This window comes from Rhyacophila brunnea, unplaced genomic scaffold, assembly GCF_057557595.1.
Source record: "Rhyacophila brunnea isolate RB1 unplaced genomic scaffold, BYU_Rbru_1.0 scaffold_7, whole genome shotgun sequence".
NCBI classification, from domain to species: domain Eukaryota; kingdom Metazoa; phylum Arthropoda; class Insecta; order Trichoptera; family Rhyacophilidae; genus Rhyacophila; species Rhyacophila brunnea.
Window position 1 is genome coordinate 43901862 of NW_028233339.1, and position 15819 is coordinate 43917680.

The 15819-nt window shown below is 32.6% G+C and overlaps 1 protein-coding gene across 1 annotated transcript in view; it reads right to left on the reverse strand.

Moving 5' to 3' along the window:
* Positions 1–3227: 3227 nt before the first annotated feature.
* Positions 3228–15819, reverse strand: part of LOC147064945 (troponin C) — a 40882-nt gene continuing 28290 nt past the window's right edge. Inside the window, exons 3-6 of the mRNA XM_085958340.1 lie at positions 9731–9874; positions 8302–8421; positions 6759–6890; positions 3228–3663 (exon numbers count right to left, since the gene is read on the reverse strand). Of these exons, the coding sequence (XP_085814466.1) occupies positions 3635–3663; positions 6759–6890; positions 8302–8421; positions 9731–9874 (425 nt within the window). The 3' untranslated portion in view covers positions 3228–3634. The remainder of the gene's footprint in view (positions 3664–6758; positions 6891–8301; positions 8422–9730; positions 9875–15819) is intronic.

The following is a 15819-nucleotide window of genomic DNA, read 5'->3' on the forward strand; positions in this document are numbered from 1 at the left end:
AGGGCCCCCTACCTATCGCTAAGGTTAAAGACAGTGTGATACACTAAAATAGCGTTTTTCAAATGGTTTTCGAGGAAAAATAATGGTATTGATTGTATGTAAAGTGATTTTTTGTATTTATTAATACATCCACTTGAATCATGGTTAGTTGTCGGGTTAAGAATAATTTTATTATTTGTCGAGTATTGACATAATAATAAATTTTATCCTACAATTATTGCATGTTTTAAAATATTAATATTTGCGTAGTGCGACTTTTTTTTACTATTAGAGCAAATTTGTAATTTGTGTTTATCTCACTTATCTGATTGACCTGTCACGCCGGCCTGCCTTAAGCCTGGCCCTCACGCTAGAGCCCTGTCAGCTCCTCCCTTGTAGTGGCCATGCACCAAAATTACACTAGTTTATGTTTTTATATTTGATAAATAATTAAATACACACGACGAAGAACTTACTAAATGTACATATTTCCATGGATTTTTATTATCAATATAATAATTAATCAATGTGATAACTGAGCTTGTTTCAATGAACGTAAAAGTTATATATTTTGACATGATATTTGAAAGAGCAAGTTCTCGGTCAAGACTTTTCAAGCAGGGCTGCTTATTATTTTAAATTATAACTTAAGTTGAAAAAATTTAGCTCACCTAGATATGTCGTAGAAAATGGGAGCTGAACTGCGATAGTCTTGTCAGAAATCCGAGGATATTAATCAAAATCCAAATAATAGCCAATGGGACATCGACTATTTTCTAAATGGAAGTTCAGTTTTAGCGTCCGGTCGTTTCTCAATTCAACCAATTCCTCTCGAATTTATAGGGAAAGCGCTTCTATAGAATTTTCGGCATTGTTTGCAAAAGGGTTTCAAGTCCAGTCTTATTGATTGTATGACAGTAATGATGAAATTTCTTTTGCAGCACAGTAAATTGTTTGTTTTCAACGGTGGTCTGGTAGGTCCTTTGGTACATTTGTAGAGATCCTTTTCTTAACTCCTTCTAATTTATCAAAGCACGTCAATATATTTTCATTCTGATCTTGCATTGATTTATTAAGTTCATGCAGATGCTCAAATATATTACCAGCCATGTACGCAAATTTGGCCATTAAGTAAGTATTGTATTATTTACAAAATTATTTGTGTTTTTTTGGGAGCAATGCACCGTGGCAGAAGTGGAAATGCAGCGTACTTCGCGCTGAGCTGTTTGTCCATCAAAACGAAATTATGGGTGTATAACGTAGTCATCAAACCGATCGTCATGTATGGATGTGAAATGTGGGGTTTAACGGAAAAACAAGAAAAGGCGCTCCAAGTGTTTGAAAACAGAATCCTCCGGAGAATACTTGGACCCGTCAATGAGAACCACCGGTGGCGCATCCGCACAAACGCTGAGCTCTTCGACCGATACCAACCTAGAATCACTAATATTCTGAGGTCAAGAAGGCTCAGATGGGCGGGCCACATTGTATGATCTGAAAGATCTAGAACTCTCTATAGGATTTACAAAGGCACACCAGCTGGCACTCGACCTCTTGGCCGCCCTCGACGGAGATGGGCGGACAACATTCAAAGGGATGCGGAAAGGCTGGGGATAGTCAACTGGGAAGAGAGAGCGCTGGACAGAGATGCCTGGAGAAACGTTGTGCAGTCGGCCATGGACCTGAACGGCCCCTAGCGCCAGTTTAATAATAATAATAATGCCCCGTGGCACACCTAGCATCGTCTCATGGCACACCGGTGTGCCGAGGCACACTGGTTGCGGAGCACTGACTTACACGACTACAGTAATAATAGGTTTTACAAAATTTTACATGATTTTTCAGTGTAGTATTATTGGATCTACTCATCGTGACAGATTGTCTTTTTTATACATCCTGGAAATTGGTAAATAAATGTTATAGCAGTAGTGTGAAGTTATCTCCAAATGAAACAGCAGCGCGAAGTCACTGTAGCTATCTTAATCAGTGGACATGGGGTCCTCTTTTTGTTTCAATTTCATACATTTAGGCTCCATCCCTATAGAGCAGCGTGTCTTAACCTTTTTGATCTCTGACCCAATTTAGGGTAATAATTTTGGTTCACGACCCAAGATAAAATAAATAAAATAGCATGTACTGACAAAAATTTAAACAAAGTTTGGTGTTATATTGGACATGCTGCATCTTAGGTCTTCTTCTGGCTGCAGTCTATTTCGAAATTTTGAATTCATTAGAAAAATTAATAAATTATTAGTTTTGACCACTATGATCGCGTGAAACGTCAACGTTAAACAGTGTTGCCAGAATATTGTATTCAATACAATATTCTTGCCAGCATTTATAGTATACATGCTGGCGAGAATATTGTTTTGTTGAGAATATTTCACGACCCACTAAATACACCAATTGACCCAATTTTGGGTGGCGACCCATAGGTTAAAAAACGCTCCTATAGAGGAAGGTTTTTCAACATCTTTGATTTTTTCGTTAAGGGGGGACATGCTCGTCGAAGGTCAAAATTGAGTTTTTATTGTATTTTCAAACCATCATCCTGGACACTCCTTAAACGTTGTAGATAATCTATTTATATAATTTTGAAGCCTTATTATCCTTTATAGATATTTGAAACATTTGATGACTGCATAAAGTATTTTTGTTACATAAAATAGTATTCTTTTAAACCTCTCGCTCTAATGTTTTAGAATATAGTCATATTTCGGTACATAACTGTGCAGTGGTGTTAAGATTTTTTACGTTTATTAATTTTTAAACGCATTTATGAAACTATTAGTATAATTTATTAGGAGATATTTTTGTAAAATATTCACGATAAAAAATTATATTGATAATCTCTGTGATACCAAATTTGACAAGAATTAGGCATTTTATTATTCAAAAAATCGGCAAGATTAACACATTTGAAGATGATCCTTATAAAGATACTTATTATAAGCTATGTTTTTGACCATTCAAGTGTGATAAACATATTATGAATAATGATTGCTTTATAATAATTATTGACCTAAGAATAAGGTAGTGTTTTTTTGAAATACGCTATTTCTTTTGTCATTCCCTAGTGGTTAAGCTACAACATACGCCCGTAGCCATAAATTGACAAACTATAATTAAAGTAGGGATATAAGAAAACTCAATTTTGACCTTCGACGAGCATGTCCCCCCTTAAGGATTGGGCAAAATGACATTGGTAATGGGAAACATATTAAATAAATAATAAAATGCAATTTAGGTGTATTTGTAAATTAGGTTTATTGAATTAAATATTGCTTTAATTTTAAAATAGTATAATTAAATATTACAAGATTCATATCGCAACATAAAAGGAGTTAATTAATTTGAAATATTTAGGTACTGATTTAAATATTATCAAGTGTGAATGAAAATGGTGTTTACAAACATAATAAATAATATTAAAACAAATATATTAATAAAAATTAAATAATATCATTTAAATATTTCGTTTGTAGTGTTATTTCTGATATGTGCAATTCTAGAAATGCTTTTTGTGGTTTAACTATAGTATTAAACAATTAGAACATTATTATTTTTATATATTAAAACTCAGCGTAACGTAGAAAAAATTCTTATGGAATATCCTTAGCTTAAAATGACTCAACTGTTCTTCTCTGCATTTTATTTATTCTCCTGTCATCATCTCCATGAATTCTGGAAATAATAAAAAAAAGACCAATTTAATAAAAGTTTGATAAAAACAGAATGTCTGCGTAAGTATGTGATAGGGGATAACGGTTAACCAGGCAGGCACTATTAGGTATCTTGTAACAAGTAGCCATTATAATAATAATATACATTCATTCTAAAAAGTACCTAACAGAACTATTAATAATTATTACAAAATTTAATTTAAAAAAAATCCTAATGCCACCCATAAAAACAGAGCAGTATTGAAACTTTTTTAAGCGAAAATGTTTTATATTTTCAGTACGCAGAGAAATGTTTTAATCTCATTGTAATTTATAATAGGAGTGCCAGGGAAAGTAATACGTCGACAAAAATACAACAATAGATAAACTATTTTTACAAAGTGGTGGGTAGGTATATTATAATTCCGTCTTTTTGTGTAGTTAGGTGTGTAAGAAAAGAGTAAGATAGAATTGCCGAGCCTGTCTACGTTCGTACATTTTTTTCGTTCGCTAAATGAACGCATCGCAGTGCATGCGTATCCTGCGCATTGCCTGCCTCAAATCGGTTTCAAAATGACCGATTTCGTGATGAAAGTGCTAGCGCATGTAGATCCATAACCCATGTAGGTACGTCTTTTCAACATCGCGTCAGTGTTACTAACTGAATGATTCCGCGAAAATGTATAAATAGTACAGTAAAAAAAAAACAATTTTTCGTTGTCAGCGCTACGGGCACACTCTGGCTGCCAGGTAATTTGTACCATCAGTAGGGCTAGGACATCCGCGCGCATACCATCGACCAACCGAACCATTGTTTTGTTTTTACAGTTTACCAAATATACTATTATTTTGAAGGATTCAAAACGAGAAATGTTATGTGTACTATTATAGTTTTCTCAAAATACCATAAGCTTTACATCTTTGTATTAAAATCAGCATTATAAAAATATGACAACACTGCTTCCTGTGAAAATTTGAAAACAATTATTTAATGTACGAGTGTAGACAGTAGATGCAGTTCGTAACACAATTTCATTCTTTAGAATTTAGAACTTTTTTTTAGAACGCTTTAGCGTAGGTACGCAAAACTACTCAGTATTTAAACCAGAATTTAAAAAAATTGACTAGAACTGATCAATTAATGTAGACATAATATGTATTGGTCTATCTCTCTTCCGTTGAATTTCCACAAATCTACTATTATAATACATTTAATATATTTTTTAAATTTTAAAATAGATATAATAATATTATAATATACTTAATCTTGTCCTGCAAGCTTTTTATTTGAAAAATAAAAATGTAATTAAACTTTTACACAAACAATAATTTCAAGGATAAATTATATTAAAACAGGGGCATTCAAAATCTTAATTCATAAAAAAATATTAAAAGGGACCCAGAGGTAAAAACGACGATATAACAGACAAAAAACCTGATTTTTACAGGGATATCTTGTAATAATAATAATAATAATAATATGGATAACTAATCCATATTCTAATTCATTCGCCACACTGGTACGGAATTAGATTAGGTACGCAAAACTACTCAGTATTTAAACCAGAATTTAAAAAAATTGACTAGAACTGATCAATTAATGTAGACATAATATGTATTGGTCTATCTCTCTTCCGTTGAATTTCCACAAATCTACTATTATAATACATTTATTATATTTTTTAAATTTTAAAATAGATATAATAATATTATAATATACTTAATCTTGTCCTGCAAGCTTTTTATTTGAAAAATAAAAATGTAATTAAACTTTTACACAAACAATAATTTCAAGGATAAATTATATTAAAACAGGGGCATTCAAAATCTTAATTCATAAAAAAATATTAAAAGGGACCCAGAGGTAAAAACGACGATATAACAGACAAAAAACCTGATTTTTACAGGGATATCTTGTAATAATAATAATAATAATAATATGGATAACTAATCCATATTCTAATTCATTCGCCACACTGGTACGGAATTAGATTCAGGTTCTTACCCAAGTTTAATAAACTAGTGTTAAATTGTTTCCTTTTCGGGAATCGAACCCAGAACCTTAAGCTTTGTACTGGGGCCGGACGGCAACTCGGGGTTTTCCCTTTTGACTTGCATGAATTGCAATTTACAGAATGATTCCCTTTTGATCCTACGTTCATGAAACAGAGTATATTATAGACATTTAGATTGCAGGACGTTGCTGTAATCATGACAAAAATCTTATATTATTAGTTTTTTTAAATGATTTTAAAAGTACTTCATGGTTAGAAATATAATGTATTCTATTTTTAAGCGTATTCTGGATAATTAAAACCTAATAAGCAGTCATTTAATCATTTATTATATTATTATGTTTTACTATGCTATTTTAATGAGGCCAAAATTATTCATGAAGGGCATATGACCTAATACACATTAATTAATTTAAAAAAAATATATAAATAGATTTTATTTAATACATAATGATTAGGTGGCCATTAGTTATAATTGGCATGATATTTAAATGTGGTAATTAAAAAGTAATTATCTAGTCATCAGTCAAAATCTAATTTAACATTCTCTCTCTCTCTCTCTCTATAAATCTTTATATGACTCTATAAATTATGTTGATATTAGAGGGAGTGATTAGTTTTTTTCCGACCATATCCGATCCTAATAGGATCATATGGGCCAGAGAGTAGAGGTTTGTATTAACAGATTTTTATTTTTTACGACAAATGGATGTCAGCCACTTGCTCAATCTATTAGGTCCATGCCCTGACTCACACACAAATTTAAAAACAATATGTGTACTTGCCAGACCCAGGATTCGAACCTGAGACCCACGGCGTGATAGTCCAACGCTTAAGCCGCGCGGCCACCGTGGGTGTGACTAGTGAGTACCTATATAATATCGTCGTTGACTTTTGGCATTGTATGAATGATTTGCCCCCATTTCAATAAATTCATTTTAAGGCCCCTTTTAACTATACATGTCATAACAATAAAATATAGAACAGTAAGCTTAGGTTAATTATTATAAAATTAATAACTAGTGAAATAAGCAACCGATTTATTACCTATGAGTTGTAACCTACAGTGGGTAATCAATAGTATGTAATGTTGTTAACTTACCATCGAAATCAACTGTGCCTGAACCATCGGAGTCAATTTCTTCAATCATCATGTTCAATTCATGGTCAGTCAGTTGGTCATCGAGTTCTCTTAAGATTTCTTTCAGGCAGGAGGTGGGGATGTAACCGTTACCTGGAAGAATAGCAGAAGTATAAAATATTTAGCGTCCCAGGTCGCAGAGATATTAGTAGCGACCGCTTAATTATATTGTTTTCATAGCTTTTGTGTACCTACAAAATAAAATATAATTTAAGAAACTTCAGTTAGATAAATTCCAAGATGTACCTACACTATTTTTTGTAAAAAAATCTGAGCGATTATTCTTGAAAAAAGTGGATTCAGTATTTTAAAATGTTATAATGGACCAATAAAATATATACACAAATCAGTTGTTATTGATATTATTATCATGATTTCACGACAATGAAGAGTTTAAAAAAATAATTCTTTTATGCTTATTGTAGGAAAGAAAGTGGCGCCAGTGGCGGAAAGACATGGTAACGCAATTAGAAAGCGCTTCAGAGAGTATTGTTAGATATAAATCCGTCGCAATCATTGATATACTACTGGATGAATCATATGCTTCTTAAAATGACGCCCGATTTTCAGCGAGTCGGCCTTTGTTAAAACTTATTGAGTATGCCCGGTCTAGCTTGCATCTTACTCTAACTAATAGTCAGCGCATGACGACTTGCTCTGTCTGTTTTGCGTTGCAGCACCCTTAGGTTCACTATTCCAAGAACGCAAATTTAGTTTTACAGCCAGGGCAATACGGGTGAAATTCGGGAATCCATGTTAACGGTCTTAACGCATTATACCTACAAAAAAATATTATAAGACGATATTCGTTATATCTTTTGTGGTACATTTTTAAAATGGCACTTGTATGGGAACTGCTCATCTAGTAGTATATCAATGGTCGCAATTGCTTAGATATTAGTTAGTTAGGAAACCTATATCATAGTGGTCAATGCACGTGGGCGCGATTCCTGAGAGACGCAGTTTCGAATCCTGCTGGGTATCGTATTTTTTTTTTTTTTAATTTTTCTATTGGTTATACATTTTTTTTATACAAAATAATATTGCATCCTAAATCTTGTGAGTTATTCGTTGAATAAAAACAATAGTTAATTACAAACAAACAAGTAAAATGTAATATTATGTAAGTATAAGTATTAATTCTATAAAATTTGGGTTCATTCAGAAATCTGCAGGTTCCCCACACATAACCGTTTAAACCCTTTATATAAAATAATGACCACGTAGTAATTTAGCAAAATTATATATAATAATATATAAGTTTATAGCGTTGAATATTTAAATTATTTTTTAATATCTAATAAAAAAAAATGAATTATTCCTCCAGGAGAGTCTTCTAAAGATTTTAAATTTAATCGAGATTATTTTTTGATGAAACTAAAATAAAAATATTAAAACTATCTCGTGTTGTTTATATTTTGTACAATATATCCAATAGCTTACATAACAAACGCGGAATAATTATTGCAGGAGAAAAATACATTCGAGTGAGTTATAAGCTTACCGTCTTTGTCATATAGCCTGAAGGCTTCTCTAAGCTCCTTCTCCATGGCCTCAGCATCTTCCTCAACGATGAATTTGGCTGCCAATGTTACGAACTCGCCGAACTCCAGGCGTCCGGATTCTGAAGAAAATTGAGACGTGTGTTATAAACAAATTTACATATTATCTTTCTATTGACTATTTAGTAGTATTTGATATTATGTATTATATATAACTACATATTATGTATCTGTAACGCATGAGAGAAAACAAATATGTAAATGTGAGCGAGACAACGATAATACGTTTTAAATGGGGTAGGGTGAAACGAACATCTAAATTTGAAATAATTACAAGATAAACAGTTTAATAAAAAAACTTTTTATATAGGTTTTTACCTAGCACGTTTTTAAATTTTCTGTTGAATCATATAAACTTGACTTGACTAGCAAAAAAAATATTTAGAAATAATACTGAAATGTCATTTTGATACTCATGTTGATTTCCATAGTAACGCATGTATATATTAATAATTTAGTTGCTAGGACCCCAGGCCCCTAGCAACTAATAATAGTGGATTGGATTACGGATTACTTCCGAAATAACTTTTCATACAAAACAGAATTAACTGAAAATGAATTCAATTCCACTTAAAGATGGATAAAAGTATTAAAAGAATGCATTGGCATCGTGTTTTGATTTATAAAGTTTGGTATGATATAAATTGGTAAATTGGTATGATATAATATAAATTTAAGAATTGATATAAAATGTCTAGCTAGTCGGGAAGTTAGTTAAAAATCGATTGCAAGATTTGTATTGGACAAACAACCACCGGACAAACAAGAATACGAGCTAAAAAAAAACGTGGTAAAATAAACTGACACTAGGTACAATAAAAGAATCATTTATTTTAATCGTGTCGTGAAAGAAAACAAATAATAGGCTACTGTCATAATAGTTTGACAGATACCTATTTACAGTGCAGTCAGGGGTCGAAATGGACCGGAACGCACCGGAGCGCCGTTCCGGTTCGTAAAATCAGCAAAATTATCGCTCCGTCTCGTGGACATATTAATTTGACAGTGAGCTAGATTTGCCATTTAACGTAAAAATCCAAAAGTTTGTCCACACTGGTAACCTCATTAAATTTCACGATAATTATCAAAATTTGTTTAACCAAAAATTATTTTAATCGAAATTTAATGAGGTTGCCAGCAACTTGTTGCCAATGTGGACACGGCATAACACACTTATTCTTATAAAATACACAAGCAATTAGATAACTATGTTAACATTTTCATAAAATATTGACCGCTCCGGTTCGTAAAATATTCCATTTCGAGCGCTGAGTGCAGTACTAGCATGTCGAGTACCTATATATAGTAAGTATCTACAAGCCACAGCCTTCAGTTTGTACATATGATAAAATATAAGAATATTGTACTTACTGTCGGCATCTACTTCTTCGATGAGCTCCTCAAGGATTTTCTTGTTGAAGGGCTGTCCCATCAAGCGCAGGATATCTGCTACCATGTCACATGGGATACTGCCTGATTTCGACTGGTCGAAACCATTGAAAGCCTTCTGGAGGACTGTAAACAAACAATAAGAAATAATTAATATTAATAATTAATTATTAATAGTCATCGCGTAGTGGGTAAATAGTTTTTTTTTTCAAAATTATTTAGGTACATATTTTAAAACGTAAACCATAATACATTTTCGAGAAGGTATAAGTCTTAAATTTTCTTCTAGTGAAGGTAGGTATTCCAAGAAAACCTAAAACTTTCCTTAAAATATTAAAAGTTTAGTTCGTACAGGACAAATAGAAAAAAAAACATTTCTCTCTGCAGAGATTGTTTATTTTGTATTCCGGAAAAACTTACATTTATATTTTTTTATGTAAGTATATGATATTGGAGGTATTTTTCTATGACAATATGAATGTTATACAATTATTTCGATTAAAAATAATCCAATCCCTTTGGATTACAACCATAATTATTATCAATGTCGTCATTAACAGTCGTTAGTATATAACGATGACCTTTTGAGAAGAAGTTAAAACGTGAAACAAGATTTTCCATAATCTCTCGAGCCGAGAATTCTCGATCATTACGTCTAGTTACAATACATACTACCGTCATACTATAACAAATCGACCACTCTCTTACAGAGCCTGTACACGTGCATAGATTTACTGGTACACATTTAAACTATCGCGATAATAACTGTGAAAATACATCCTGAAGCAGGAGTCAAAACCAGAATCTTTGGCGGCCCCCCTACCCATCGATAGGCTTAAATGCAGTGGAACATTTTACAGAAGCATTTTCTTAATGGTGTTTCAGGCCAAGTTAAGGGTATTCGGTGTATTTTTAGCGATTATTTTGTATTATTGAATAAATTCACTTGAATTATGGAGTTGTGAAATATCAACAAATAATAATTAAAAATTGTATCACAGAACTAGATATTTTAATATGTTACTCTTCGAGCCCTTTTCCCGATTAGAGCAAATTTATGATGAATATTTATCTCACTTTTCAAGATGACACACCACGCCGGGCCCCCAGGCTAGAGTCCTGTCAGCCTCTCCTTGTGGAGGCCATGGTCTCTTCAATCTTAAAACGTAAGCGAGACGCGATGTCGTCGTTGTGTGGTGCTATTTGCCAGCTTCGGGCATGTTCGTAGTTAATCGTCAAAATATTCTGTGCGGTGTAGTTCGTATTTCTTCCGGCAGGTTTGCAACTACCGCTCTACTGTGACTGCGCACCCGCCATGATAAGTACCAATTTTATTATTGCGTGAAAATTCTGAAACTTCTGAACTTTTTTGATCCATGCATTCAATCTTGCAACTTGCACGATAATACGTACTGAGCGGTAAATCAGTGAGTAATTTTAATTTAATTTTGGAAATGTATCGAAGTAAAACACGAGTTAGTAAAACATCTGTATGCATGTTGTGATGTCTAAAGTGTAGGTAATTATAATTGAGATTAACTTGATCATATTATTTTCCAGGAAAACCTCTTGGCATTATCTTCCGCGTACCAAAAACCGACGTTTCCGCGAGACATCAATAGAACGCGAATTAACAACACATGTTCCAACGCGAGGCAAGCGAAAACAAACAAATTATCATCGCTGACAAAAATGTAAAAACTTATGATACGTATAATATTTTCAACGCCACTTTGTCTCTGGCCACCTGTTCCCGCGAAAAACACAACAGCTGTTTATAAATCGGAAAACGAATTCTTTTGTTTTATTTCGAACGGTTATTAACATTTTTCAGGGACGATTAATTCGTGTATAGAATGCTCGGAATCGTAATTTATCGCCTCTTTAATGAAATGTATTTTGTTCAACAGACTTTTTAGATATTTTATGTCACATTTATTCTTCTTCTTCAGCTAATTGGCCGAAGTACAAACACCATTAAACAATGTCTATTATTTAGACTGCAATTTATTTACTTTGCTTATTTCAAATAAATATACGCAATAACTAAGTAATTAACATGACGAGTAAATGGTAAAAGATATTTGTAGAAAACAACCTTGGGTACCAAAGAATAATTAGTAATAGCGTTGTTAAATGACATTAATATTGAGTAGGTCTACATATTGTTCGAGAACTCTATTCTAAAACAAGTAAATCTATTAGTAAACAATATTATTTGTCCATCAATCGTTGCAAAACTGTGGTGTAAACCAACATACCACCAAGTCACAAGACAATGCGTCGCTACTTCCGATGAAAGAGTTCAAATTTTTCTCAAAAATAGCCACTGTAAGTACAATATTTGTGAAAAAAATGTAATATTAATTACATATATCTCCCACAGTTGCGAGTATTCATTTAGTTTTTTTGTGTCTATTCTCTTTGCATACGCGTAGAATAGTGGCGGTTTTGATGAAACTGATGAGGTAGTCGCTTCGTTACAAAGAATCAAAACCTTGAAAGCAACATGTATTTTTCACAATGACAATGTAAAAAGTCAATCAAGAAATATGAAAATCCTGGCAACATAACTATTGATAAATTTTTAATACCAAAATAACGGTTTATTGCACTGGTAACATTTTCCCAGGGTGTACCCTATCTTGCCTCTGCTGGCTATCTGGCCGTTGGCGTAACTAAAACCGGTTACATGTAAATTGTACGTAAAACATTTCACCATGGCACAGTTCGTCGTGAGCTTTCTTATCGGTATATTATTATATACTTATATACGGTCTCAAATTTTATTAGATTCAATATGAACATTTATTAAATTTTCATAGCTGATTTTGGAAAAATTCAAAACGAAAACCTAACCTAACCTAACAAATAATCCAGTATAACTGCTATTTTCAAAATTTGTTTGCTGCTGGCTTCCTGTAAAGTGTAAACCGACAAGAACCGTGTTCTATTTAAACATGAATTTTATGTCAGTACTACACGACCCAAAGAGGTTGGACGGTCTTTAATATACGATCATATGTTTCTGATACAACATTTCACGGTGACGTATGATACGGCGAACTGTGTATGTACAAGTTTCCGGACACGACTAAAACCACCACCGGTATAGGCACTGGTATTTATGTACGCGCGTTACAAGTTATACTTATTTTGCGTAACAAAGCAAAAACAAAACTTGGGATAGGTAATCTAGATTCTTCGACTGGCTCTAAATCATCTTGTTAAATTAGACACTCAAGAAAAAGGGCCGCTTATTGGAGCGCCGTTGGTTTATTTCTATACACTTTAACTTATATTACTAATTTATATAATTATTTCTCGTTGTTTTTATTTTTAAAGTAACAACAGTCACTCTGACGTTTAATCGTTTGTTTGCGTAAGGAATGGCAAATGGCCGACAATAATAAATTCGTTGCCTAGGTAACGGACCAATTCTACTAACAAACTTGTGTTTGTATAGAGCTGACTGATTCGCAGCTAACTTCATACTGTCGCGAACTTTCGTAACGGTGTACTACATACTCTCAATATCACTCTCTACCAAACGCCCCAAAAGAATTGTATAAAGATAAAAAAAACTTTTTATATACAACGTTTTTAAATTTTCTGTCGAGTCATATAAACTTGACTTGACTAGCTTAAACGATCAAAAATTTGTATTTGATAGAAATAATACTGAAATGTCATTTTGACACTCATTTTGATTTCCGTAGTAACGCACGTATATATTAATAATTTCCTAGCAACCAATAATAGTGGATTGGATTGCGGATTTCTTCCGAAATAACTTTTCATACAAAACAGAATTAACTGAAAATGAATTTAATTATACATAAAGATGGCTAAAAGTATTAAAAAAATGCATTGGCATCGTGTTCTGATATACTTATTCTAAAAGTTTCAAATGTCTAGCTAGTCGGAAAGTTAATTAAAATCGATTGCAAGATTTGTACCGGACAAATAAGAATACGACCTAATAAAAACGTTGTAAAAATAATAATATATTACCTAACTGATGTAGGCGTGTGTAATTATTTATAATATAACGAAAATATTATTATATTCTATTACGAAAAACGAAAATCTTTTTATATTTTCTTCGCACAAAGCGTATTATAAAATGAAGAAAATGCAACGTATCCGTAAATATTTATGTTTTCTGATATAAACAATCTCGGAGCTACGAATATTTTAGGATATTCCATCAGATTTTTTCCCATTCGACTGACCGATTTAGGCGTGCCACGTTTTTTTTAAAACATCTTTTACGATTCATACAAAAAGAATATTGTTTATAGGCGGTCCGACAAGTGAATTTCGTTTACGTAGATTTTCTGAAAAGCTTTGAATTAAAAAAAAAAACACTGTCGATCGCCAAAACTGATTACTATGACCTAGCTAAAAGAGAAGAATCAACGGATGTAGTTTTTTGTCAGAAAGATATAGATAATTTAATTTATGTTACACAAAGCTAACCTATACAAAATAGTATACTAAAAATATTAACGACGCTAGTATAAATAAATAAATAATGTTTTGTGAGTATTAAGATCATATTTAATACACAAGATTTAAGAATGTATCATTCTAATTATAGAACATACATAATTTTGAAAACACTTCTGAGAAAATATATTATAACCAATAGAAAAAAATCTTTTTGAAAAAAGGAAGACACCTAGAATTAAACCTGCATCTCTCGGGTAACACGCCCACCCACATTGACCACTATACTAAAGGATTCTAGCAAGTTCAAGTAAGTTACAATAAAACATATTAGAGTGATCCGTGAGGTCGGTTAGTAATTAAAGTAGTATCTACTTTATTTTGTTTCAGATAGTATTAAAAAGCCATTAGTTAAAATTTGTCGTAATTAAGTATGACTCCTTTAGTATAGTTGTCTATGTGCGTGGGCGCGATACCCGAGAGATGCAGGTTGTTTGTGTTTTCAAAATTATGTATGTTTAATATTTGATAAAAATTAGTTGGTATGTTAAATAACTGTATTGCATCGATTATGATACGTAAGATTTATTTTATTCTGGGGTATTTGATTTGCGGTGTGTCTTATAATCAAAGTCTACTTTATAATCCCTATCAACAACGATATTTTATGAAAAAATTGCAGAATATGCGAGGTCGAAATGTGATTATCGGAAACGGGCCTAGGAGGATTCGGCAAATGAGCGCTACGGAATCGAATGAAATTCGAAAATAAATAGACGTCAATTATAGGTACTTTTAAAAAGTGTATTTTAATGTAAAATGTGTAATGTAAAATGATTTAATACAATATGGTGAGAATTTAAATATGCACACGTAAATAATGATTTAATTGTGCATTTGTTTAAGTTGAAACGAGAAGAGAGTTCTTTTATTTTTACATACAGCGTAAGGCATTATAATTTTCAATCAACAATAAAAAACATTGGGTTGGGAACAAAATGAATTAAAACTACTACTAAGTAGTAGATAGAAACTTATTAAAATTCCTCGTCTACTTTCTGTAACAAATCGTAACGAACGTCTTTTTATTTCATTCGATAGGGGAGCGCCCACTTATCCTGGCGTCCAGTTGTCCCAGTACCTCGAAAACTAAATCTGTAGACTTGTGCTTGAGATTTGTGCACAACCGACTTTCATGACACTATAAACTTGTCAGAATGAAAAGATTTGAATGCCACACTTCCTTGTACCGAGACGAAGCTACACGGGATTGATGTAGCGACCATGCACATTGATGCTTAAAGTAAGCGATGGTGCCCATAGAACGCGTCGAGCGGGCGAAGTCCGCGTATGCAGCGTTTATTCATAACCATAATCACACGTCTCGTGCCGCGCATTACCCTTCACCTATGTAATAAGCGGCCCAAGCAGCACAAAATAATTATTATTACAGCGCCTCTCATAACAAAGCAATAAAAATATTATATTATTTCGGGGCTTGTAATTAATATTTACGACGACATTATTCAACCAGCGATAAACTTGACACGCAATAAAATTAAACAATGATTCTCTGTTATTAAATAATTGCTTTTCGCCCGTCGATCGACGACGCCTCG